The sequence below is a fragment of the Crocodylus siamensis genome, chromosome 8, assembly GCF_052110815.1.
Source record: "Crocodylus siamensis isolate JL-2025a chromosome 8, ASM5211081v1, whole genome shotgun sequence".
NCBI lineage: Eukaryota > Metazoa > Chordata > Crocodylia > Crocodylidae > Crocodylus > Crocodylus siamensis.
The window spans coordinates 51,700,884-51,724,533 of NC_143402.1; the positions used below are offsets into that span (position 1 = coordinate 51,700,884).

At 55.3% G+C, this 23,650-nt stretch overlaps 2 protein-coding genes, 1 long non-coding RNA gene and 1 other non-coding gene across 6 annotated transcripts in view; 1 reads left to right on the plus strand and 3 right to left on the minus strand.

The window, feature by feature from the left end:
• The first annotated feature begins 31 nt into the window (after nt 1-31).
• On the plus strand, nt 32-9,264 carry LOC149858467 (uncharacterized). The gene is made up of 3 exons (XR_016443948.1): nt 32-280; nt 5,088-5,142; nt 6,317-9,264. It is a non-coding gene; the product is annotated as an uncharacterized LOC149858467 (long non-coding RNA).
• Nucleotides 9,265-11,955: 2,691 nt separating this feature from the next.
• RPL10 (ribosomal protein L10) lies at nt 11,956-15,275 on the minus strand. 2 transcript variants are annotated; one of them, XM_090060925.1, is made up of 7 exons: nt 15,239-15,275; nt 14,479-14,522; nt 13,821-13,879; nt 13,310-13,417; nt 12,715-12,853; nt 12,265-12,427; nt 11,956-12,164 (listed from the first exon to the last, which is right to left on the minus strand). In XM_090060925.1, exons 2-7 carry the CDS (start codon nt 14,499-14,501, stop codon nt 12,009-12,011), a joined length of 648 nt encoding a protein of 215 aa, XP_089917051.1. In that variant the 5' UTR covers nt 14,502-14,522; nt 15,239-15,275; the 3' UTR covers nt 11,956-12,008. The 2 variants fall into 2 exon arrangements, with proteins under 2 accessions (XP_089917051.1, XP_089917052.1); XM_090060926.1 differs by lacking the exon at nt 13,310-13,417 and having other exon boundaries at nt 15,239-15,253.
• Nucleotides 13,537-13,676, minus strand: LOC149858469 (small nucleolar RNA SNORA70). Its single transcript, XR_016444048.1, has one exon. It is a non-coding gene; the product is annotated as a small nucleolar RNA SNORA70 (small nucleolar RNA).
• A 1,981-nt stretch (nt 15,276-17,256) lies between the features above and the next one.
• Nucleotides 17,257-23,650, minus strand: part of FLNA (filamin A) — a 30,516-nt gene continuing 24,122 nt past the window's right edge. For both annotated transcript variants that reach the window (XM_090060665.1, XM_090060666.1), the window contains 10 exons: nt 23,419-23,571; nt 23,160-23,282; nt 22,149-22,415; nt 21,790-21,927; nt 21,207-21,322; nt 19,832-19,964; nt 19,340-19,516; nt 18,850-19,068; nt 18,250-18,477; nt 17,257-17,872 (listed from right to left, as the gene is read on the minus strand). In XM_090060665.1, the coding sequence (XP_089916791.1) occupies nt 17,685-17,872; nt 18,250-18,477; nt 18,850-19,068; nt 19,340-19,516; nt 19,832-19,964; nt 21,207-21,322; nt 21,790-21,927; nt 22,149-22,415; nt 23,160-23,282; nt 23,419-23,571 (1,742 nt within the window). In that variant the 3' untranslated portion in view covers nt 17,257-17,684. The remainder of the gene's footprint in view (nt 17,873-18,249; nt 18,478-18,849; nt 19,069-19,339; nt 19,517-19,831; nt 19,965-21,206; nt 21,323-21,789; nt 21,928-22,148; nt 22,416-23,159; nt 23,283-23,418; nt 23,572-23,650) is intronic.

The window sequence follows — 23,650 nt, forward strand, 5'->3', positions numbered from 1 at the left end:
CCATTTGGTGACATTACAGTGGCCACGAGACATCGCAGCCCTGTGCTCTTGGCCTCACTGGACTCTGTTCTGACATTACAATGAGAGGCATTTGTGTGATGATATCACCCCCCTTCAATTCCCACTGTGACATAACAGCTGAGTCCGATCAGCCTCTGGGCCACCTCATGCAGAAGGACAGGAGTGATGTCACACCAGGGCAAGAGGTCGTCACAGCCGCATCCCAGCTTCCCCGCACCCCCTCCCCTCACCTGTGGAGGGGGAGGTCAGGCTCCCCCATGTAAGTCCTGCCCCCCCAGCCAGACACGTAGGAGGTGCTGCCACATGCACACAAGCCCACTGAGGGTCACAGCGTCTCCTTTCAGAGCTACCAGCACCTTCTGTCTGCACCTGACTCAGGTCCTTCCATCTTGTGCCCCTACAGCAGCTCATGTGTCTGTCCGCCTGGGCTTCACCCCCGTGCCCGCCCACCATGGGCCCCCCCCCCCGTCCGCACGCCATCCCCCACTGCCCCTTCCCCTGCTCCTGGTCCTGGCCCGGTTGGGAGTGCAGGTGGGGGCAGAGCAGGACCCAATCCGGGTCTGCACCTTCAACAACCAGCGCTTCGGTCCCGCCAAGGCCCAGCAGGAGCCCATCATGGATGCCTCATCAAGGTGTGGGGATCCAAGTGCAGGAGGGACCTCCGGAGTCCAGGGGGTAGGAGATCGAGGAAGCCTGGATGTCAGTATGGAAATTATATGCTAATCACAAGGGATGAGGTTGTAGGCTGAGGTTCAGGAAATGGGGGGCTTAATTTAAATATGCAAAATTTAAAACAACTGAACTCGGTCAGGGGGTTCAGGAAATACCAGGGGTGGTTTGAATATGCAAAAGACATGCTAAGAGGAGAACGGTGGAGGTTGTGACTTTCCAGGGCTGGGAGATAAGGGGACCAGAATGTAAACATGCTAATTATATGCAAACAGGGTCTACTAGGACATAGGTGGCTATTTAAAATATGCAAATGATAAAATAAAGGATAGATGCAGGGGGCTGTGATTGGAGGGGTTCAGGGGATCTGGGCCCCTGGGTTAAACTGTGTAGAGTTCTGGAGATCTGGGGCCTGAGTTAAATGTGCATATCAAGGGGAGTCGTGATTTGAGGGTTTAAACATTAGGTGAAAGTTATATGCACATAGACTGGGCAGGGGCAGGTGATTTCTGCAGGCCCAGACAAGGGACTGTTGTAGGGTCGTGGATTTGAATATGCAAAATATGCTAACTGACACTCCAAATCGTGGCCTGGTGTGATGTGATGGTTCCGCAGGAGGTGACAGATGCCAAGGGCACAGCTGTGCCCACCCTGCTCCAGGCCCTGGACAGGTGGGAGTCCAGACACCTGGGTTCCCTGGCCATGGACCTGGCTCTAGGGCTTGAAAGCAGTGGGAGCCTGGAGCCTGGCTTCTCAGTGGCTCCCCCTCTCCACAGGTCCATGGGCGCTGGGACCTATAGGGCACTGATCAGTCCACTGCTAGGCCTCAGCACTTACCAGGAGTGGTAACTAACGGAAGCCAGGCGTCTGGGCCCCACACTGGAGAGGGAACCCAGTGATCCCTGAGGACCAAGTGATCCCAGGAAGGGAACTCACGGGTCCAGGGATGGAACCAAGTGTCCTGACCCCCTGCCCGCAGGACACACTGCTGCTGGGGGATTTCAATGCAGGCTGTGGCTATGTGGCAGTGTCACACTGGGGCCAGAGCTGGTTGTGCCAGGCACCAATTTTCCACTGGCTGCTGCCCGATGGTGCCGATACCACTGTGCATAACAACACTTGCTGCGCCTATGACAGGTATGGGAGAGGTGGCCTCAAATTAATCTGGATTCACCAGGGAGCAACCTTGAGTTCATCTGGATTATGTGCAGACATACACACCAGATGGATTAATCCAAATCAGGGCATTCACTTGACTTAATACAGAAAAGGAACAGACATGGGGGATCAGAGCCACAAATCCACGGGGTGAATCTGGATCACGTGGATGCACATAGGGAGTTGAGGCAGAACGCCAATGGGGTGCTTACCACTTAAGGGCTATTGCAGGCTCTTAGCGAGCCTACTGTGTGAGCAGCAGGGTAAGTCTCCCCCCGGAACCATTTTAAGGAGAAGAGCAGGCAGCAACAGGCCATTTTAAGATCCTGATGAGGCGGCCATTTTAAGATCCTGGCTCAGGGCTGAAGCAGCAGTTTGCTGCCAGCAGCCAAGGGAGTAACAATGCTTGGCTGTGCTACTGCTCAAGGGAACAACTTGGAGGTAAGAGCAGGAGCTATGGGGATGGCTGGAGGCTCCTGGACTTGGATATGACTGAAAATGGCACCCTGCCAGGAAGGGAGGCCTGGTGGGACTCCTTATGGCAAAGGAGTCCTCAAGAAATGCCAAGCCAACTACCTCCCCAGTGAAAGCTGAGGAGGACTGCCTTAAAACCCCACCCCCATCAGTCTGACGGGCTATAACATAAGAAGGAAGTAGAACCAGGCATGCTCAGGGAGGGGCACCTGAGCCCGGAGTGGGTAGTGGGGCCAGACATGCCCATAGGAGGTACTTGAGTCCATTGGGGGTGTAAGACCCTGGAGAGTAGTGGGGCCAGGCACGCCCATGAGAGCGGTACCTGAGGCTGTAGGGATTTAAGATCCCGGGGAGTAGTGGGGCCAGACACACCCATGGGAGGCACCTGAACCCATGGGGTGTAAGACCCTGGAGCACCAGAGAGGGGACTAGTGTGTTAAGGCCCCATGAGGAACAGGGCAGAGACACCCAGGTAAGCTTTTGGGTGCCTGAGGCTGCGTGTGGGCCTGTCTATTTGTGTTACCCAAATGCCGTGAGCCCAAGGCCCACCCAACTAACTAGTGGCCCCTACAGTGTGCGGCCAGCGAATGAATAACATAACTAATTCCTTGGGACAAATAAAGCAAAAACAGAATAGGGTTGATGCAGGGGTCAAACATTAAAAATGTGAAAGTAAGTTCCCTAAAAGGGGTCACTGAGCAGAACCCCCTGGGCTGCACCCACCAGTCCTCAAAGGCATCCAGAAGCTGGTAGATGCCACCCACTGGTGCCCCGCCTGGAAATGTGCACAGACAAGTGAGTCTCTGGGCACCTTCCTGGCTAGAGCCTCCTTCATGGTCAAGTACAGGGCCCACTTGGCCAAGGCCAGGAGAAGGTTGACCAGGAGGTCCTGGGACTTGGTGGGGCGGTGGATGGGGTGCCCAAAAAACAAAAAGGTGGGGGATGAAATTCAACCAAAACCTCAGGAGGAGGTTCTGGAGGTGGAGGGGCTGCAGCCTGGTGCACTCAAGGGTCATGTGCGCCAGGGTCTCCCTCTGCCCGCAGAAGGGGCAGGAGGGTGTCCATAATACTTGCCATGCATGTGGGCCTGAGGCTGAGTGAGGCAGCATAGAGAGAGCCGCATGAGAAAGGGACAAGTCACTGACCCCAGTAGGAGACTGGGGTGAGGGGGTGTTACCCATTGAGGGGCTAGGGGCAGAGTTAGCCCAGTGTTTGGTTAACTGCCTAGCCACCACACAGATGAGGGTCACAGGAGAGGCCCAAAAGGCTGTGCCAGGGCTGGCCAAGGAGAACAGACATAAACCTGATGGCTTATGTGGTTGCTCTAAGGAGCAGGGCAGGGTGAATGTGGCCTGGTAAGGGGCATGAGAGAAAAGCCTGATGAGAGCAGGCGGAGTGGTAGAGGTCCCAGTTGGAGGGGCGATGTATGTGTGAGGCCCTGAACAAGGTAGCGTGAGAGAGGCATAACATTGTGCTGAGTTGGGCCCAGCTGGAGCATAGCACAATTCACAGAAACATCTGAGAGGCATGGGAGACATAAGGAGAGGTTGGTGTTATGTGTTTGCCACCTGTGAACAGCAGGGTGCTTGAAGGGTAGCCTCTGGCCTAATTAACGTCCTAATTATTTTACAAGGCAGGGCAGGAAAGTAGAACAGGCAGTTTGCCCAAAGACAAGTGGGTGGGCCAGCACTGTGACCAGGTCTGGGAGTTTGCCCCGCCCATCACCGGAGGTTTAATCTGGACTAAACCCATTTGCACAAGGGAATTAATCCAAACCAGGACATGAGCTCATTAAACTAAATCTGAATTGTGTGGACACATGGGAGTTAATATGGATTAAGCATGTAAAAATTAGGCAGGGTGGGTGTTAATACAGATCAAGGCATGAGCCCATTGGGTCAATTTAATCTGGATTAAGCACACATTTGCATGTTGGGGTGGGGTGGAATTAATCCAGATTAAGGCAGTGGCCCATTATGCCCACCCAAATTAAGTGTACACAGACAAATCAGGAAGCCCAGATGCCTGGGTTCTCACCCCACCCCAAACCCCCTAGGACTGTGGCCCATGGTGACCGCTGCCTCCAGGCCATCATCCCCAACTCAGCTAAAGCTTTCAACTTTGCCACCGCCTTCAGGCTCACAGAGGAGCAGGTAATGGAACCCAGGCATCTGGACACCCAATACTGCCCCAGCTGTAATGTACCCAGGCCCCCTCCCCTGCCCTCCTAGCATTTAGGGAAACCCAGGCATCTGGTGTCCCCACAGGCCCTGGCTGTGAGTGACCCCTATCCTGTGGAGGTGATGCTGAGCTGTGGCCCACCCCAACGCCTCACCACTGTCCTGGTGCTGCTGCCGTTGCTGCTGCCTGTGCTGTGGGGGTGTCCTGAGCCCAGATGCCAGGGTCCCAGGCTCCACACAAGTTGGTCGACCCTGGGGAAGGGGCTATGACATCTTCCCCCGGTCTCAGACCAGGACACTGAAGACCCTGGAGGATATGAAGCAGAAAACACACACCCACCAGAAATACCTGTGGGGAGCCCACACTTGTGTGCCTGGAATGCCTGTGCGCCCATTGCCTGGATGAATATATACCTACAGTGTATGTACATGCACCTGGAACTCTGTGCTGAAGAACATGCTCGTGCCTGAAATATCTGTGTGCCCACGTATAATTACAAGCATACCTCTCTGGGAGGAGTAGATGTATGTTTGTACCTTATATGTGAAATATACATCATGTGTAACCCTCCTCTGTCATTGCAGGCTATGACATCACCACAGGCACAGAGGACATGTGGAATGGGAAACTGGGATCAAGGTGGGCAACAGGGATTAAGGGAAAATGAATTTAAGGGGGACATTAGGAGTAGGGATGGCAGTTCAAGGAAGGTCACATTGTGGACTAAAGGCAACAGGATTATGGGCGGAAAACTGCGTTTAGGGTACTGGGATTAAAGGTGGTAATTGGGTTTACAGCAACCTGGATTAAGGGAGAAGATCAGCATTAGGGCAACCTCAACTAAAGATTGGATTGTAGGGGGCATCAGGATTAGGGGAAACTAGATTAAAAGTGGCAGTCTGTATTGAGAGTATCAGGATTAAAAGGGGGGGGGCACCTGGAGCAGGGAAATCTAGAGTAAAGGCAGCAGTCTGAATTGCTCCTGTTTATGCTAATCCAGATCCCTGTAAGGGGAAGTCGATTAAGAGATTTGCAGGATTATGAACATCAGGTTTAGGATATTCTTGACTAAAAGGCATAGGGATTGAGGGTGGCAATGGGATTAGTGGGGTTAGGGCAAGGGTGCGCAATTATTTCAGGTGGAGGGCCACTTACTGAGTTTTGGCAAGATGTCAAGGGCCACATAGGTAGACCCACCCCTTGACAGGTGCCCCGCCCACTGATCATCATTTTGAGACTAGAAGTCCCACCCCCTAACCCCCAACTTTTGCAACCAGAAGTCCCTCCCCTTGCCCCCAGAAATGCTCCTTTTGGTAAAATCCCTTGCCATCTCAGAACCAGAAAAACACCAAATTGTACTCCAAAAATCTACAACATTCATTAATTTAATTTCAAAAAATATTTTTATCCTGATTTACACGTTTGTGTCATGTACACAGGTGATCACACAATAGCTTAAAATGATGTCTTACCCTTGTCTAATGTGCAGGGTGGAGGTAATAGGGGGTAGGTATAGGTTTGTAGGGGGCTCTGTGTGTGGATATGTGGGTGGTGTGAGTGAGTGGTTTGTGGTGGACCGTGTGTGGGGGGAAGGTGGCTAGGGTGTGAGAGGGGGTGTGGGAGTCTGCACATATGGCAGTGCAAAAAGGGGAAGGGCTACAAAGTTTGCCTGGCAGGTCCTCTCACCTGTCCCACATGTGCCCAGACTGAGGCCCCAGAGGGGCAGGTGAGGGAACTCCAGGCAGAGGTTAGCAGACTGCATGGAATCAGAGCCACTGAGGATGAGATTGACAGGTACTTCCACTCTTTGCAGGATTGCTCAAATGGCAAGATGGCAACACAAAAGGGACCTGACACAGACGGATGGAAGACAGTCACCTTTGGTTCTAGGTGATGCAGAATTAAACCTTGTACTGCTGGAATAACTCTTCCAGTGCAGCTGGGGAACTGATTTGGGGCCCTGGCATTGCTGGGAGCGAGTGCAGCACAGAGACTACACCCACAGCTACCACCAGGCAGGCTGCAAGGCAACAGAGCAACCGGAAAAGACATTGGGTAATCACAGTAGGCAACTCCCTGCTGAGATCTGCTGCCTGGGTCCCACAGCACAGGAGATCTGCTGTCTCCCTAGGGCATGAATCCATGATGTCACAGAGAGGATCCCCAGGCTTGTGCAGCCCAAAGATTACTACCCCGTGCTCCTTACGCATGTGGGAACAAATGACACAGTCAGGAGCAATTCAGACCACGTCATGAGTGACTACAAGGTTCTGGGAGCTGGGCTTAAAGAATCAGGGACTCATGTAGTCTTTTCCTCTGTGCTTCCTGTTGCAAGGCATGGTCCAAGGAGGCAACAATGAGGTAAACCAGCATCTCCGACGGTGGTGCCACCGAGAAGGATTTGGCTTCTAGGACCACAGCGCCCACATCAAGGACGGAGGACTCCTGGGGAGAGACCTTTCCATGTGAGGTGGATGCCATTAAGTCCCTTTTCTCAGCCAAGATAGGGCTTTAAACTAAGATCGCAGGGGGATGGGGAAACACCAACTGGAGCCCACCTGGGGACCAATATATAGGAAAGCTCCATTGACAATGAAAACTGTGGCAAAATGCCGGGCTAGCAGCTCCGGCACCGCTTAGGGGAGCCGCGGGCTTTGTGGAGTTGTACGAGCGCGCGGCTTGTGGGGCGGAATTGAGGTAGCTCTTAGCCGCCCTTGAGGTTTGCCGAGTTGGCACAAGTAGACGACTTAGAGTAAGCAGTTAGTGTCTCTTAATCTATAGGGTGTCCGTTGGTTCACGAGGTTCCAGAGCCAGCCCTTGCGTTCCAACAGTGGAACTAGTCCAAAGCTAGGTGCGGCTGCCGGCTCCTTAAGTCCCAGAACTGGTCAACGGCTCATCGAGATGGAATGTTAGTAATAAAAGTTATTACAGAGTAGATATAGAGTAAAATAAAAAGATTTTATTCACTCACCTGGCCTCACCCTCTTATAAGTAAGAGGGGAGGCCGGTTGGAACAAAGTTGCAGTAAATACAAGTATAGCGAGCGTAGGTATGCTGTCTAATCTACGATGAGAGGCAGTCGAGAAGTGGAGTCTCCGATGTTTCTTCAGTTACAGTGTGCTGGATACTAAAGGGGTCTGTTGGTTCACGGGGTTCCAGATCCAGCAGCTGCCGACTCCATAGTCCCAGAACTGGTCAACAGCTCATGAATGGGATATTCTATAGGGTGTCCGTTGGTTCACGAGGTTCCAGAGCCAGCCCTTGCGTTCCAACAGTGGAGCTAGTCCAAAGCTAGGTGCGGCTGCCGGCTCCTTAAGTCCCAGAATTGGTCAATGGCTCATGAATGGAAAATACAAAGCAATACTGTAACACGGTGAATCGTTGTCAGTTGTCGGATTTCTGAGGCCTTTGTGTTCGCTGGGATACGCCCAGACGGGGAGGCTGAGAACCGGTCTGCGGGGTGATCAGGCCCACAGAGTTTTCCAGTTGTCGTCTCTGCTGCTTTCTGCTTTTTTGCCTCTTTTATAGATGTTTGTTGGACTGCCTCTATGACACTAACTATCATATATAGAGATAGGATAATTTTCTTTTACATAATTATTGCTAGACAGACTTTCTACATAAGTTTCATTTCTGTAGAAATGACACTTCTAGATAAGAAATGAAATTTACAGAATGCACATGTGTAGCTTAATGCCAGTGGAGAAAAGTACAAAGTGTTCATTTTGATTAACAGTCGACTTCAAAGTTACATAAATGTGAGAGTGCCACGCGGCAGTTATACAGAAAAGGGAAAATAATATAAAGTCTTTGCTAAAAACTATAAGATAGTTACAAAAACAAGCAAACCACTCTTACAGGAGCTGAAAAAACAGCTCCCCTTCAATGCGACAAGCAGCCAGTGACCTTAGTAGAAGGACTTAGGTGCCTGTACACCAGTGCCAGAAGCATGGGGAACAAGCAGGAGGAACTAGTCCTCCTGCTTTCCACTGGGCCCTACAATCTAATAGGGATCACGGAGACATGATGGGACTCCTCTCACAACTGGAGCATAGGCACAAAGGGCTACATTCTTCACAGAAGGGATCAGGTAGGGAAGAGAGGTGAAGGCATTACCCTCTATGTGAAAGAGCAGTACACTTCCCTACAGGCTGATATCAACCCCAAAGAAGAACAGCTTGAAACGCTCTGGGTTAAGCTCTGGGGGAGGTCCAGCAAGAGAGACCTGACTGTAGGTGTATACTACAGGCCACTTAACCAAGGGGAGGAAGTTGATCTAGCGTTCACCGCTGAACTAACAGAGGCTGCATGTGCACAGGACATGGTTGTTGTGGGTGACTTCAACTACCCAGACATCTCCTGGGAGGAATGCTCGGCTAGCTCAGATTGATCACAATACTTCCTGACCAGCACTGAAGAGCTTTTTTTGACTCAGGAGGTGCACAGGCCAACTAGAGGCAATGCACTTCTTGAACTGGTCCTAGCCAAAGGGGATGACCTTGTGACCAGCTTAAACATAGAGAGTATCTTAGGTGATAGTGACCATGAAATCATTACATTCACAGTCTGTTGCAAGGCTGACAAAACAGATACCAAGCTTGAAGTCTTAGACTTCAAAAGCGCAACATTTTAATAAGCTCAGGTCACTAGTAGAGAATGCCCTGAGAGAACAAGGACCACAGGTAAACGAGAAGAATAGGCATTCCTTAAGGACACAATCATTAAGGCTCAGAGAAAAATCCATTTCCTTATGAAGAAAAAGTAGCAGACGGGTCAAAAAAAAAACAAAACAACCCCTCTTGGCTAAGCAGGGAAGTTGCAGCCCTCTTACAGAAAAAGGAAGAGGCATCCAAGCAATGGAGGCTTGGGACAGCCTCTAAGGAAAACTACTTAACAATGGCCTGCACTTGTAGAAACCAGATTAGGCAAGCTAAGGCAGAAACCAAACTAAAACAAGCTACAAGAATCAAGGACAACAAGAAGTCCTTCTTTAACTACATAGGGAGTAAAAGGAAAACTAATGAGAATATGGGGCCACTGCTCAGTGCCTCAGGATACCCGGTCACTAGCACTCCAGAAAAAATGGAACTCCTAAATGACTACTTTACTTCAGTCTTTCACAAGACCAAAGGGGAACCATACGTCAGGTAGGGCACAGAGTGAGCAGGGCAGGATTGACACAGTTCCCACCACTGCCATAGCACTGATGTATGATCAATTAAAGATATTAGATGTATATACATCAGCAGGACCAGATGAACTCCACCCAAGAGTTCTGCAAGAGCTGGCCGAAATAATTGCAGAGCCCCTGGCAAAGGTCTTTCAAAAGTCACGGGCCTCTGGAGAAATTAGAGAGGACTGGAAGAGGGCCAGTGTTGTGCCCATCTTCAAGAAGGGGAAGTGTGAGGACCCAGGAAACTACAGGCCTATTAGCTTAACTTCTATTCCAGGGAAAATCCTAGAAGCATTCAAAGAGGCTGTGTGACAAACTTACAGAAGGCATTACAGTGAATGACAGCCAGCATGGCTTCATCGCAGGCAGGTATAATCTGACCAACCTCATTTCTTTCTATGATCAGGTGACTCATCACCTGGACAAGAAAAGCAGTTGACATCATATACTTTGACTTCCAGAATGCCTTTGTCCTGGTATTCCACAAGGTACTGATCAGAAAACTGGAAGATATTGGGCTCAACAGCAGGACCATCAAGTGGGTGCAAAACTGGTTGCAGGGTAGGATGCGGAGAGTCTAAATGAATGGATTGGTGTCGTCCTGGCAAGATATGGGCAGCGGCCTACCCCAGGGGTTGGTACTTGGCCCAGGGATATTCAACATCTTAATCAACGACCTGGATGAGGGGGTGAAAAACCCGTTGGCCAAGTGTGCAGATGACACCAAGATACAGGGTTGAGCGGACATGCCTGTGGATAGACTACAGGTACAAACAGACCTAGACAGGCTGGCATGTTGGGCAGAATGAAACCAGATGAGGTTCAACGTAGAGAAATGCAAAGCGCTAAATCTGGGAAGGAAAACCCCCCAGCACACCTACAGGCTGGGCAACACTAAACTGACCAGCACTACAAATTAAAGGGATCTGCAGGTAATAGATCCCAGCATGAATAACCAAAGAAGTGATTCTCCTGCTTTACTCAACATTGGTGCAGCTGCAGCTGGAGTACTGCGTCCAGTTCTGGGCTCCATGCTTCAACAAGGACATGCTAAAGCTCAAGAGAATCCAGAAAAGGACCACCCATATGATCAGAAAACTTGCATGGCAAGCCACAGGAGAGGCTGAAGGATCTTGGACTCTTCAGCCTTAAGAAAAGAAGGCTGAGAGGGGACCCAATTGCAGCTTACCACCATATCAGAGGTGTGTATTGGGTTTGGTGAACAACTGGCTCACCAAGGCACATTGAGGGAAAACCATCTTCCAGGAGCTGTGGCTATTGCTTCTCGTTTCAGGCTGAACATTAGGAAAAACTTCTTCACAACTAGGGTGTCCAGACTATGGAACAAGTTCCCCCCAGAGGGGGTGTAATCACTTACCCTAAAGGTCTTCAAGAGGAGACTGGACCATCACCTGGCTGGGGTCACCTGTCCCCAGATGTCTTTCCTGCTCATGCAGGGAGGTGGACCCAATGAGCCTTTGGGGTCCCTTCCAGCCCTGATTCTATGTGTATGGTGGAGTGTGCTTGTGGGACTTGCCCCATGAACACACACACTTCTCCCTCTCCCTCCCTTATTGCATTCACACTTGCAGTCCTGGCCCTGGGGTACCAGTGCAGCCTAATGCTCCTGTGGTCCAGTGATGCACCCGGGGGCCACTCGGTGCTGGAAGCAGCCAGTGGGCACAGAGGGAAGTAGCGAAAGCTGCAGCAGACAGAGGCGTCTAGCTGGGAGGCCAAATCAGCCTTGCTCATGAGTCCTACTGCCCCTGGCTCCTGTCATCTTTGACAGGCAACCAGGAGCAGATAAGTATTAAGTTTTCTAAACTTTTTAGGTGCCCCACAGGCCAGGTGGGCTGTTATTTTGCTTGCCCCTGGATTAGGACAACCTGGACTAAAGCCATCAGGATTAAATGGGGGCGGGGGTACTTAGACTAAGGAAGCACTAGGATTAAAGGGGGTGGCACTAGGATTAAGGAGGCAAGCAGCATTGGGGCAAATCTGGATTAAGAGGGGTGTCTGGATTATGGGTGACCCCCAGGATTATATGCAGACATACAAAAGAGAAGACTAACTTGGATCAGATTCTAGAGGCAACAAATCCTGGATTCTAGTGTGGACAGACTGACACCCTCCCAGGCCTTGGCTCCCTGCCAAGGTGAAGGGATGCAGAGCGCCAATCTAAAATGAACCCTCCCTCCCTCCCTCCCCATGCTCTGTTAATCCGGATTGAGGCACAGGTCCAGATCCCACCCCCCACAAGCAGAAGCAGGCAGAGGTGCTGAGAGGCTAAAACATTTATTATGGGGATCCCCAGTGGGGGGGATGACGCACTTCAGGCAGCATGCAATGCTCGCCACTTGTCCAGAGGCCCACGCCCTGGGATGTACTTGACTCCACAGCCATCAGGCACCAGGCGCTTCTGGGCCACCATGTCCTCAAACTGGTCAGCATTGAACTTGGTGAAGCCCCACTTCTTTGAGATGTGGATCTGGGCAGTGAAAATGGTGGGGTCAGGGAGGGTCCCCACCACAAGAGGGGGCTACCCCAACCCCTGCCCACCCCCCACACCAGACCCAACCCCCCTGTACCTTCTGGCGGCCAGGGAACTTGAACTTGGCACGCCGCAGTGCCTCTACAACATGCTCCTTGTTTTGTGCCTTGGTGCGAATGGACATGATCACCTGGCCAATGTGCACCCGCGCCACTGTGCCCTGCGGCTTCCCAAATGCCCCCCGCATGCCTGTCTGCAGCCTATGAGGGGGAAGATGGGGGGGTTGAGATATGGGGCAGGAACAGACATACATGAAACCCCATGTGGAGCTTTCCACATGACCTCCCACCACTCTGCAGCCTTGTGGGGAGCAGACACCCCGCAAGCCCTCCCTAGTCTCTCCCAGCCCCACCACCCTGCCTGCAGGGCTGAGAACAAGAGGACCCCCCCCAAGTCAAGTTTCTCAAGCCAGCCCCCAGCTTGGTACTACCAGCATGAAGCCCCAGGCTGAACAGAGTGCCTTCCCACCCCTGCCTTCAGGGCTCACCGGTCAGCACCAGCACAGGACAACATTTTGTTGATACGGATGACATGGAAGGGGTGCAGCCGTACGCGGATGTGGAAGCCATCCTTGCCACAGCTCTTCACCATGTACTTATTGGCACAGATCCGTGCTGCCTCCAGTGCTAGGGGGGAAGGGGGGCAGAACAAGGTGGGACAATCGGAGGGGTGGGGGACACAATCCAGGGGACTCACCCCAGACCTCACATCCCCTCCTCCCCCACAGGACAGACCACTCTTAGCCAGACCTTGCCCTACAGCTACACAAACCTCTCCCCCCCCCCCAACTCCCCAGGGCTCTGTGACCTCTAAGACCACCCCCCAAAATCTCATCTTGGAGACAGCAGTCAAGTGGGGACAATAAAGGGCTTCAGATGCCAGGCTGAGATGTACCACCACCCCCAAGTTGCCAGGGCTGGTCCTGACATTGGTGGGGAGGAATAGAGGTTCAGAATTTATGAGAAACCTCACCACCATCAATATAAACATACCTTCTCCCTTCATCACAAGTGGCCCCCTAATCCCAGCTCCCACCACCACCATCCCAGCCACCCCCTGCCAATAAGGCACACATTGCCCACCTTCAGAGGAAAGCTGCTCATACTCATCAGACACCATGTGTCCACACAGTGGGAACTCATCCACCTTCGCCTTCTTACGGCCCAGATCAAAGATCCGTATCTTAGCATCTGCCCAGGGAGGGGAAGTGATCAGGACCCCCCCAGACATCCCCCTCTAGGACCAGAGGAGGAGTATGAACCTGAGAGGGAGGGGAGGTCAGAGATGTTCCCCCCAGCCCTGGGCACATCCATGTCCCCACAGTCCCTTAGAGCACCCTGCTGTGGGAAAGCAGGACACATACACCACCACGGGGAGCTTTGCTGTCTGCAACCAGTGCACACCGGGCCCCCACGGGGGAGAGGGGCCAGTCGGCTTAACTGGCTGCAGGAAAAGGGTATCTAACTCCCGCCCCAGGGTTGGGGTGGGTGGAAAGAAAGACAAAGGGCAGAGCCAGAGCTACCAAAACACCCCCACCCCACCCAGACTCCCCACAACCCTCTCTACCAGTAGCCTAGGAGTGGAGGCACTTACCTGGGACACCCCGGCAGAAGCGGGACTTGGGGTATGGCTTGTTCTTGCAGTATCTGTAGCTGGGGGACAGATTTCAGGGGAAAGGGAAGGGGCTGACACTGACCCTCCCCCACCCACAGCCCCCCAAATCCTAAAGGGTATCTTAAAAGCACTTCTGGGGGAGAGCAGGTTGCAGTGGCAGGAGGGGGGGGGGCTTCATAGCTTCCCAGGCCCCTTTCTGGCTGAGGGAGCACAGCCTGAACATTAGCAGCCACCCCTCCCAAAAGAAACCTGACAGTGGGCTAGAGACACCCCCCCACCCCCCAGCAGGTCTGTGCCCTGTTCCCCTTCCCCCAGTTAGGACTGGCCCAATTTCATATGGAGAAGTGATATGGGAAGACCTAGTCCCCTATCTCCCTGTGGAAGTGGAGAAGGGGAGAAACTGCTTTCAGACGATATCATCACATAACCATCTGGTGACGTCAGTACTATAGATATGAAAGCAAGGGGGGGGGACTATTTCTCTTCCCAAATTTCCCCCTCCATCCCCACCTAGGGGCACCCTCAAGAGCTCCCCAGAGACCTCCACCAGTCATTCCCTGCTGTCCCCTAATCCACCCAAGGTCCTCCCCTTAACACCACCCCAGCCCTCCACAAGGAAAAGCTGGGGAGCACCCACCAGCGGGCAGGGCGGCGGCCCATGGCTGATCAGAGATGAAAAAGCTACAAAAGAAGAACATGGGAACAGTCAGAACACTGAACCTGGTAGATGTAGGGTGGGTACACACAAGGGGGTGGATCATGGGTGCAGAGAAGAATTACTGACAGGATGGAGAGGGTGGGTGAGTGCACCCCAATAGGGTGGAACATGGGAATCTAGAGAAAGGGGAGCCCTGCTCTCCCCACAAGTGAAGCATAAGGCTTTGTAGGAGGTGCCTACAGATGCAGGTGGGGCACAGGGTACATCTTCAGGGTGGAAAGAGCTCTACTACTCCAGCAGGTGGGTGGCAACTGGGACTTCTGCAGCTGTTACAAGGCAGGGGAAACCAGGGACTCCAAAAGCACCTACACTGCAAATACAAGCTCTGGGATCCCGGCGGGGACGAGGCGGACACGGGGGCCTAAAAAAGCCCGTAAGAGAAACGTAGAGTAAGTTCTTCGGCGGGGGGGGGCAGGGGCAGAGCCCCTGACATCGCAATAGTGGGGAGTGGGGGTCTGTAAGTCCCAGGACTCGCCCCCCCAGGGACCCCGAGAAGCGAGGAGCTGAGCTGCGGGTGGCTGGAGGGCCCAGGGCTGGGGAGGAGCCGAGCCCCTTCTCCCAGGGGGGTGACGGAGGGGCGAGCCCCGCAGCAGGGCCCCAGCCTGTAGAAGTAAGGGGAGCGACCTGGAGCCCCCCTCAGGCCTACCCCGAGCCCACCCGTGCCGCCAACATATCGCACCTTACTACGCCGTGTGGAAAAAAGAGAGGATTGGGGCCTGCGCGGCGCTTTTATAGCCAACCCCGCCCATTTCCGGCCACCTCCGAGAGGGAGGTGTTGAGGCGCGGTCCTCCAGCCAATAGTGGGGCGGTCCGTGCGCCGCTCTGGCCGGCCGAGCGGGAGATCGCATGCGCCGCGACTTGCCTCCATTTTGTGCGGAGAGGATAGCTTGTAGGCTGTGTCGGGGGGGTATGGGGGAGGGGAACGGGAACCCACGCATGCGTAGTGGCCGACGAAAATGCTGTCTGTGGCATTTTAGCCAGTGCCAGTCTTCCAACAGTTAGGTACAAACTTCTGCAGGCTGATTGGATGGAAACTGCTTAACCCAGGGGTTTTCAACCTTTTTTATTGCAAGTACCCCTGGCGGCAGGAAGGCTGAGCAGGGGCGAGGAAACGGGTAGCGTGCGGCCGGATGCTGAACAAGGAGTCGGGGATGGAGCCCTGCCTCCTCGTCCCAGGAGCAGCGCCGGGGTGGAGTGAAGGCAGTGGCGCCCTTCTATGGGGAGGAGAAGCTCACCGGGCTGCTGGATGGTGGAGGCTGCTGCCCCGCGCAAGCTTCCCTTCCCAGCTTCCCTTCCCAGCAGAGAAGCGCAACTGCTTTCACCCCGCCTCGGCCCTGCTCCAGGGAGGCGGCGGCACTGTCCGCGCCTGCCCACGCTTTCGCCCTAGGACTGGTCCAAGTACCATCAGGGGTATGCGTACCCCTGATTGACAACCCCTGGCCTTAATCTGTAGTATGCCAGGTGGCCCCGCCCTTGATTTTTTTTGCATTAATTTACATATTGGCTTCTTATTTGCATGGGCGTGGCCAATTCAATTTAATTGCATGGATGGTTATTTCGCCTGATCTGCATGTTATTTGTATAGTTGGGGGGAGGGCACGGGAGCGCATTGCTTTGCATAATTAAGCTGATTTACCTATCTGATTGCCTGGTTCTACACTGCAAATCTATTGGGCAATGGGGGTGCCAATTGGTGTACACTACTGTCATTTGCATACCAGCTCCTGTCCCCTTTGGCTCTGGGGCGCTGACGCCACACCCCAGCCCCATGCCCTACAGCGTGTCTGTTTGCATCTATCTAACATGCAGTATCTACTTTGCATATGCACTAGATTAATTTGATCTGATTAATCAGAGTGGACAGGGCTCTGTTGCCCCTCCCCCACCAGGTCTCAGGTGGGGAGGGGGCCAAAGATCCCAAAGCACCTCAAGCCCAATGGTCACCAGGGGGCATAACCCCCCTGGGCAGGGGGCTAGGGAAGGGCTGCGGGTCAGAAGTGAAGGGCCACACAGGGTCATCCCTATGATGTGGAGCCCCCTCTGTATGTTGCTGCTTCCCCCACACATCTGGCAGGCACCACAGCTTAGCCCCGGCCCCTTTTACTGGGGCTGGGCAAGAAGCCAAGCTGGGGCCTGTCCAAAACCACAATGATAGGGCAGCAAAAATCCGTAGTCAGGCAGAGAGCCAGAGCTGGAGCCAAGGCCACACCCAAGCTGTGAGGGCTGTGGGTCAGGAGTGAAAAGCACTATGGGGTAGCAGGAGAGTGCTGCAGGTCAGGAGTGAGAGGCACTGGAGGTGGGGTTCTCCCCCCCCCTTGTCCCAGCTTCTCCTTTCATTACCTTATGCCCCCCCCCCCCACAACCAGGTGCCACAGAATCTCCCCCCACATGCCCAGGCTGGGGGGGGGGCAGGGAAGAGGACACTTCCCCTGCACTTGGCTGCAGTGGGTCTGGTGGATGCAGGGGGGGTGGGGCACAGCTATTACTGGAGTTGGGTGGGGGCAGTATTTGCCAGTGCTTCCTGCAGCAGCTAAGAACAAGTTACTCAGATACCTGCATTCCCTCCACACCCCTCCCCCCCAGACACAGAAGGGCGTCCTGGTCCTTCCCCCTGCCACGCTGGGGGCAGGGACTGGGGTTCTCAGTGCATCTGCCCCCCCCCCCTTGTGCTGGGACAGACAGACAGACACAGGCAGCTTCTGCAGCAGAACGAGTCTTTATTCCATGCCCCACCCCCGCTTTGTTACAAAAAAACCCTAGAAGTTTGAACCCACAGGAAAAAAGCAAGAAAGTCCCAAACAGGTCAGGCACAGGGCCCAGGGGCTCAAGCTGTTGCAGGCTCCCTGCAGTGGTTCTGAAATCATGAAGAGAGTGGGGTGGGGAAAAAGCGAAAAGTGATATGGGGGGAAAGGGCTGGGAGGACCCAGGGTTGGGGGGGGCTGGGCTGTACTGGAGAGGACCCAGACATTGAAGGGGGGTGTTCTCCAGGCACAGGGACATAGTAGGGGCTGTTGGGAAGGGAGCCCAAGGCCGGGGTGGGTCTCAGGACATGGTGACAGGGAAGGAGCTGCTGGGAAGGGGACCCAGGCATCCAGGCGGGACCCAGGCAAACAGGGTGTGCCCACTCAGGGCACAGTGACGCGGAAAGGGCTGCCAGGTGCGTGCTGGTCGCCCCACTTGAGCACAAGAATGTGATCACCACGCTCTCGCAGCAGGTAGGCAACACTGTATAGCCGGTTGCCCAGATGTTTCACCACTACTTCCTCGCACGGGGTCCGTGGGCCCTGCACCCCAACCAGCAACATATTTGACCCTGCAGGATAGGGTGGGGTCAAGGTATGGAGCTCCCCCTCCTCCCCACATGCATGCCTGCCCATACACGCACATCCCCACACGAGTTTTGCCTGGCCTCCACCAGGAAATGGGGGGGGCCATGCCTGGGTGGAGACATGAGGAACCCCCACACCCATCCACAGGCAGCCCAGAGCTCCCTTAGTGAACTAGCCCCTCCAACCCTCTCAGATCAAGGACCCCAGCACCCGGGAGTCAACACCCACCTCCCCAGAGGGGACCCAGGTGTCCTGGCACCCCCATCCACCCCACAGATGAACCCCAGCATCCAAGCAGCCTTCCCTTAACCCAAGTGTCTGGACCCCGCTCCCCACCCCCACAAGAACTCCTGGCACTCACCAGCCTTGCTGCAGTCCACAGTGAAAGAGTTCTTCTGGCCCACGAAGGCCTTGCTCAGCCCCAGCCCCTTGGCCACCACCTTGCTAGCGTCAGAGGCAGGGGTGGTGGGGGGAGCAGCAAGGGTGGGAGGAGCAGTGGAAGGCCCCCTACTCCCCTCCACCCGGCCCCCAGCCTCCACCAGCACTGACGATGACTCTCGGGTGCTAGGCGAGCTCACAAGGCGTGGGCCTGCAGGCAGTGAGGAGTTAATTTCGGGGGGGGGGGGGGGGACTACAAGGGGTGAGTCCCACTCCCCTTCCAGCTGGGGTCAGAGACAGAGAAGCTGGGGATAGGCGTGGAACCCAGGTGTCTGGGTGAGGGGTCATTCTGAGGGCATGCTGACATGGCTGGGGCTGCTGGGGAGGAACCCAGGTGTCTAGGAGGGGATACAAGCATCCAAGTGGGTGGCAAGAGGTTAATGCCCAAGTTTTGGGGTGGACAGGGGTTAATCCACTCTCCCAGCCTGTGGGTGTAGAAGAGGTGGGTTCTCCCACACTCAACTTCCTTACAGTGGCCTGAGTTTGCAGAGAGCCTGTGCCCGGTGCTGCTGCTGACACTCACCGGTGATCTTGGCTTTAAAGGGGCTGCCAGCGATGTGGTGGGGGCCGCCGTACTTGATGGAGATGAGGTAGCTGCCTGGTGCCAGGGGTGTGTAGGCTACGCGGTAGCCCTCAGCTGCCTCACGCACCTCCAACTGCACCTTGGATGGGCCATCTACCGTCACTGCCAGCGTGCCCGGTCCTGCCCCCGCCGTGTTCACCACAAACTCTGCTGGGCTCCCTATGCCAGGGAGCGAGAACAGGAGTCAGGGACCAGCTCAGGTCTCCTCGCTCCCAACCCACCACTCCATTATGCCCCTCACTCCTGACCTGCATCCTCCTATATACTGTGGTGCCCCTAACTCCTGAACTGCAGCCCCTCACTCCCACCCTGTAGCCCCCATATACCCCAGGGTGCCCTCCACTCTCAACCCACAGCTCCCTATAAAACTGTGGTGCCCCACACTCCCACCCTGAAGCCCCCTATACCCCACAGCGCCCCGACCCCATACCGGTGACACCGCCCTCGAGGCCAGGGCCATAGGCGGTGACAAGCCCAGGGTCTCCAGCTTGCCCAGGCTCTCCAACACGCATCTTGAAGGGGCTGCCAGGGATGTGGGCACCATTGAAGGTGACGTCGATGGAGTAGACGCCGTTCTCCCTCGGGATGAAGCGCACTGCGTACTTGTCTGGGGGCAGGGGGAGAGGGGCAGCATCAGGGCTAGAGGTGGAGGAGCTCCCCAGACATTTGGGTTCTTGCCCCAACTCAGGGCAGTGCTGGGACTGCACAGGGCTGGAAGCCCAGATGCCTGGGTTCTATCTGGCTTAGAGAGGGTGGGTTAAAAATCTGGGGGCAGGGTGGAGCTGAGAGCCTGGATGGCTGGGTTCTCTGGGTAGGGAGTTGGGGCTGGGGGGTGGATCCCAGCCGACCAGGTTCTCTCTCAGCTTGGGGCCTTGACTCCTCTGACTTGGGTGGATCTGGGGCATGGGGCTGGGGGGCTCACCTTGGTCGATCTCAGTGACGTGACACTCCTCAAGGGCACCTGAGGGGCCGTGCACCTGGGCCTGCAGTGCACCGCGGGCCCCATTGAGGCTGACTGCAAAGGAAGCGGGCTGGTGGGCCTTCAGGCCCGACTCCTGGAAGCACACACAGGGTTAGCGCCATCGCTGCCCAGCCTGGCCCAGCCCAGGCCAGCCCACACACCCTTACATGGCATAGGCATGCAGGATGGTCATGCAACGTAGATGTAGACATGTGACACATGGACACAGACATGCAATACAGAGACATGATAGACATAGACCTGTGCGCAGACACACAGATACCTACACACATTATACTCAGACATAGGCATATGACACAGACACACAGGCATGCAACATAGACACGTGGACAAACATATACACAAGCAACATGGACAAACACACACAGCCATGCAGCATGGACTCGCAGACCTGTGAACACACAGACGCAGGTGACAGACACACAAACAAATGAACACCTGAGACAGACACACACAGACATGCAACATGAATATGCGGACACACACAACAGATGCAGACCTGGACATTCATGACAGATGCACAGACAAGCAACACTGACACACAGACACACCTGACAGACGCACAGCTATGCAGCATGGACATGCAGACCTGTGGATGCTCAGGGACAGGACAGACATGTCTCCACATGACAGACACACAGATCTGTAACATGGACATGTGGACACGTGACAGACACAGAAACTGACATACACAATACAGACAGACAGCCATGCTCCACAGACTTCTGTGCCTGTGTACACCAACACATGCAACAGACATGTGGACATGTGTGACAGATGTACAGACCTACAATATGGACCACACCTGACAGTCATACAGCATAGACTCACAGACCCACAGGACAGACCCATGGACACACAGACACTTACCTGCCCGGGGCAGGGGCTGCTTAAAGAGAGAGAGCGGAGGAAGGGGGAGCAGGGGGAGTGCTGCCCTCATCCCCTTGCACAGTAGTGGGGTGCTGAGGGATCCTCAGGCCCTCTATCCCCAGGGCTGGGGAATCTGTGCTCTCCCTCTTTAAGTCTCCACAAGCCTCGGCGGGGGAGGGGGGGGGGGCGCTGTATATAGCCTTTAAAAGAGACACAGGAGAAAACCCCAGGCCCCAGGGGCAGCTGGGGGAACCATCGCTGTCCTGGGCCGGCATGGGAGCCTCTCCCCTCTCGCCCAGCAGCAAGCCCCCAGAACCACCCACAGCAGGCAGAGGCAGCCCCAAAGCTCCCAGCACCAGCAGTGGTGTGGCCAGCCCAGGAGGCGAGGGGGACCCAGCGCCAGGGGTGGGGGGGCCAGTGGCACGGGGCTTCTCGAGTGCCTCACCTGAAGGCTAGAAACAGCCAGGAGCCGCGCATCTAGGCAGGCGGCTGCCGCCCGCACCACCCACGGGCTGTCAGGGACGTGCTCCTCATTGAACTTCACCGACACCTCGTAATCACCTGCGGGGAGGGAGGTGTTAATGTGGAGGGTTCATTGCTGCCATGGACCCCCCAGCACCACCAGGCTGCCCTCCTGCCCAAGACCTTCAGCCCCAGCCCCGCTCTCACTACCCACCCAAGACCCCAAGTCCCCCTGGCCCCAGGCACCCTTCAGCACCCTCAAGACCCCAGCCACAGCATCCCCAGCCTCCCAAGACTCACAGCACCAGGCACAAGACTCCTGCCCCAAGACCCCCAGCTCTAGGCACCCCCGGCACCTGGCCCAGCCCCCGTTTCCCTCAAAGACCCCCAGCTCTACCTGACACCTCCAATACCCCTGCCCCAAACCTCCAGGCTTCTGTCCCAATCTGTCACCCCCTCCCTTAGAACCCCAGCCCCAAGACCCTCAAACACGTACTGGAATCCCCAGGCTCCTACCCCAGGTCTCACCCCCAGCCAGTCACACTGCCCCCCACCCCTAAGCGCACCAGGCTCTTGCACGACATAGGAGACACCGCATGAGCCATCACGTCGGTCCTCCAGGGCAATCTCGGCCTTGCTGGGCCCTTCAACTGCAATGGATAGGCCCCCTGCACCTGCCTCGCGTGTCCACACGCTGAACTCCGCTGTGGGGAGGGGACACATTACCCACAATGCTCCACAGACCCCATTACCCACAATGCCCCAGTTACCCACAATGCCTTGGGCTTGCCCTCACCTGGCATGCCCATCTTAGTTTGCTCCAGGTCCCATTACCCCATCATGCCATGGGGCTGTTCTCACCTGGCATGCCAGTCTGAACCCGCTCCAGGCCCCCATTACTCATGCTACCCCAGGGCCCTGTTACCTGGCACGCCTGTCTCAGCTCGCTCAAGACCAGCACCGCCAGCTCGCACCTTGTGAGCGCCGCCCTCACCCAGGGGCCCAACAGTGAACTGGAAGGGGCTGCCAGGCACGTGCTGCCCCTTGTACTTGACGCTGACGGAGTGGACACCGGTCTCACGTGGCACGAAGCGGACACAAAACACGTCACGCTCTGGCTCCAGCACCTCAGCTGCCAGCACAGTCCCCGATGGCCCCGTCACCTGCGCCAACAGCTCCTGCTGGCTGATCTCTGCCGGGGGATCAGGGGTCAGCCAGGACCCAGCCTCCACTGAGATTCCCTACCCCAATACCCACCTACCTGGGTTTGACAGCTGATCTCTAATGGAGGGAGTCAGGGGTCAGAGAAGGCCTGCTCCCCCTCCCCCCACCCCGCTAGCTAACCCCTGACACCTGATCCCTGCTGGGGTCAAGGGGCAGGGATCAGCTGGGACCCAGCCCTCTGAGATCCCCTCCACCCTGGGTGCCTCTACACATTCATTATTGTACAATACTTTAGTACTTGCTTAAGTACCAACTAAATGCACAGTAACTACAGTTACTGCACAGTAGTGCTGGTGCATGGTTTTTAGTGATGCTTACTGCACAGTAGCATATTAGCATGGGTTTTGCCCAGCACATTACTGTGCAGTGTTACTAAGCTACTGTGCATTAAGCATCTCACATAGACGCACCCTCTAATACCAAACCCCTGACCGCTGATCTCTGCTGAAATCAAGGGTCAGGGTTCAGCCAGGTCTCACCTCACCCCCCGAGATGACAGCTCCTGACAACTGATCTCTGCCATGGTGGGGGGCAGAGGACAACCTCAGATGCCTGGGTTCTCTTCCTAGGCGGTCCCTGGGATGGATGGCTTGGCCAGAGGGGTGCTGGGGCATGTAATCAAGTGCAGGAGCGCCCCCCACCCCCAGCCCTATCACTGACCCCTAGCCCCTGGGTCCCCGGCCCCCTCCCACACTCCCTTGGCACTGCTCACCAGGAATCTTGAGGCTGAGGTCGCAGGTGCTGCCCACATTGGCCACTGGAGGGGCCCGCTGCCGCCTTGTGATGCTCTCCTTGAGGCGCCCCTCACCTGTCACCTTCACAGAGAAAGGGCTCCCTGGGCAGGGGACAGACAGACACAGCATCAGTCACGGGGCCATAAAGACAGACAGACAGATATGCAGATCCCCACTCCCTACAGCACAGCTCCCTGGGGCTTTAGGACCCCACCCCCCCATCACCCCCTGCTCCACCTGGCACATGCTGGTCAGCGAACTTGACAGATACGAGGTAGCTGCCTGGCTCTGTGGGGCAGTACGTGACACGGCAGGTCCCATCCTCCAGCTCCTCCGTGTTGATGTCAACCTTGCTAGGGCCCTCGATGGACAAGCTCAGGCCTCCGTAGCCTACAGAGATGGGGTGGGGAGGAGGTGAGATTGGGGCATAACAGCCCTCTACTTCCCTCCCAGAGAACCCAGGCTCCCA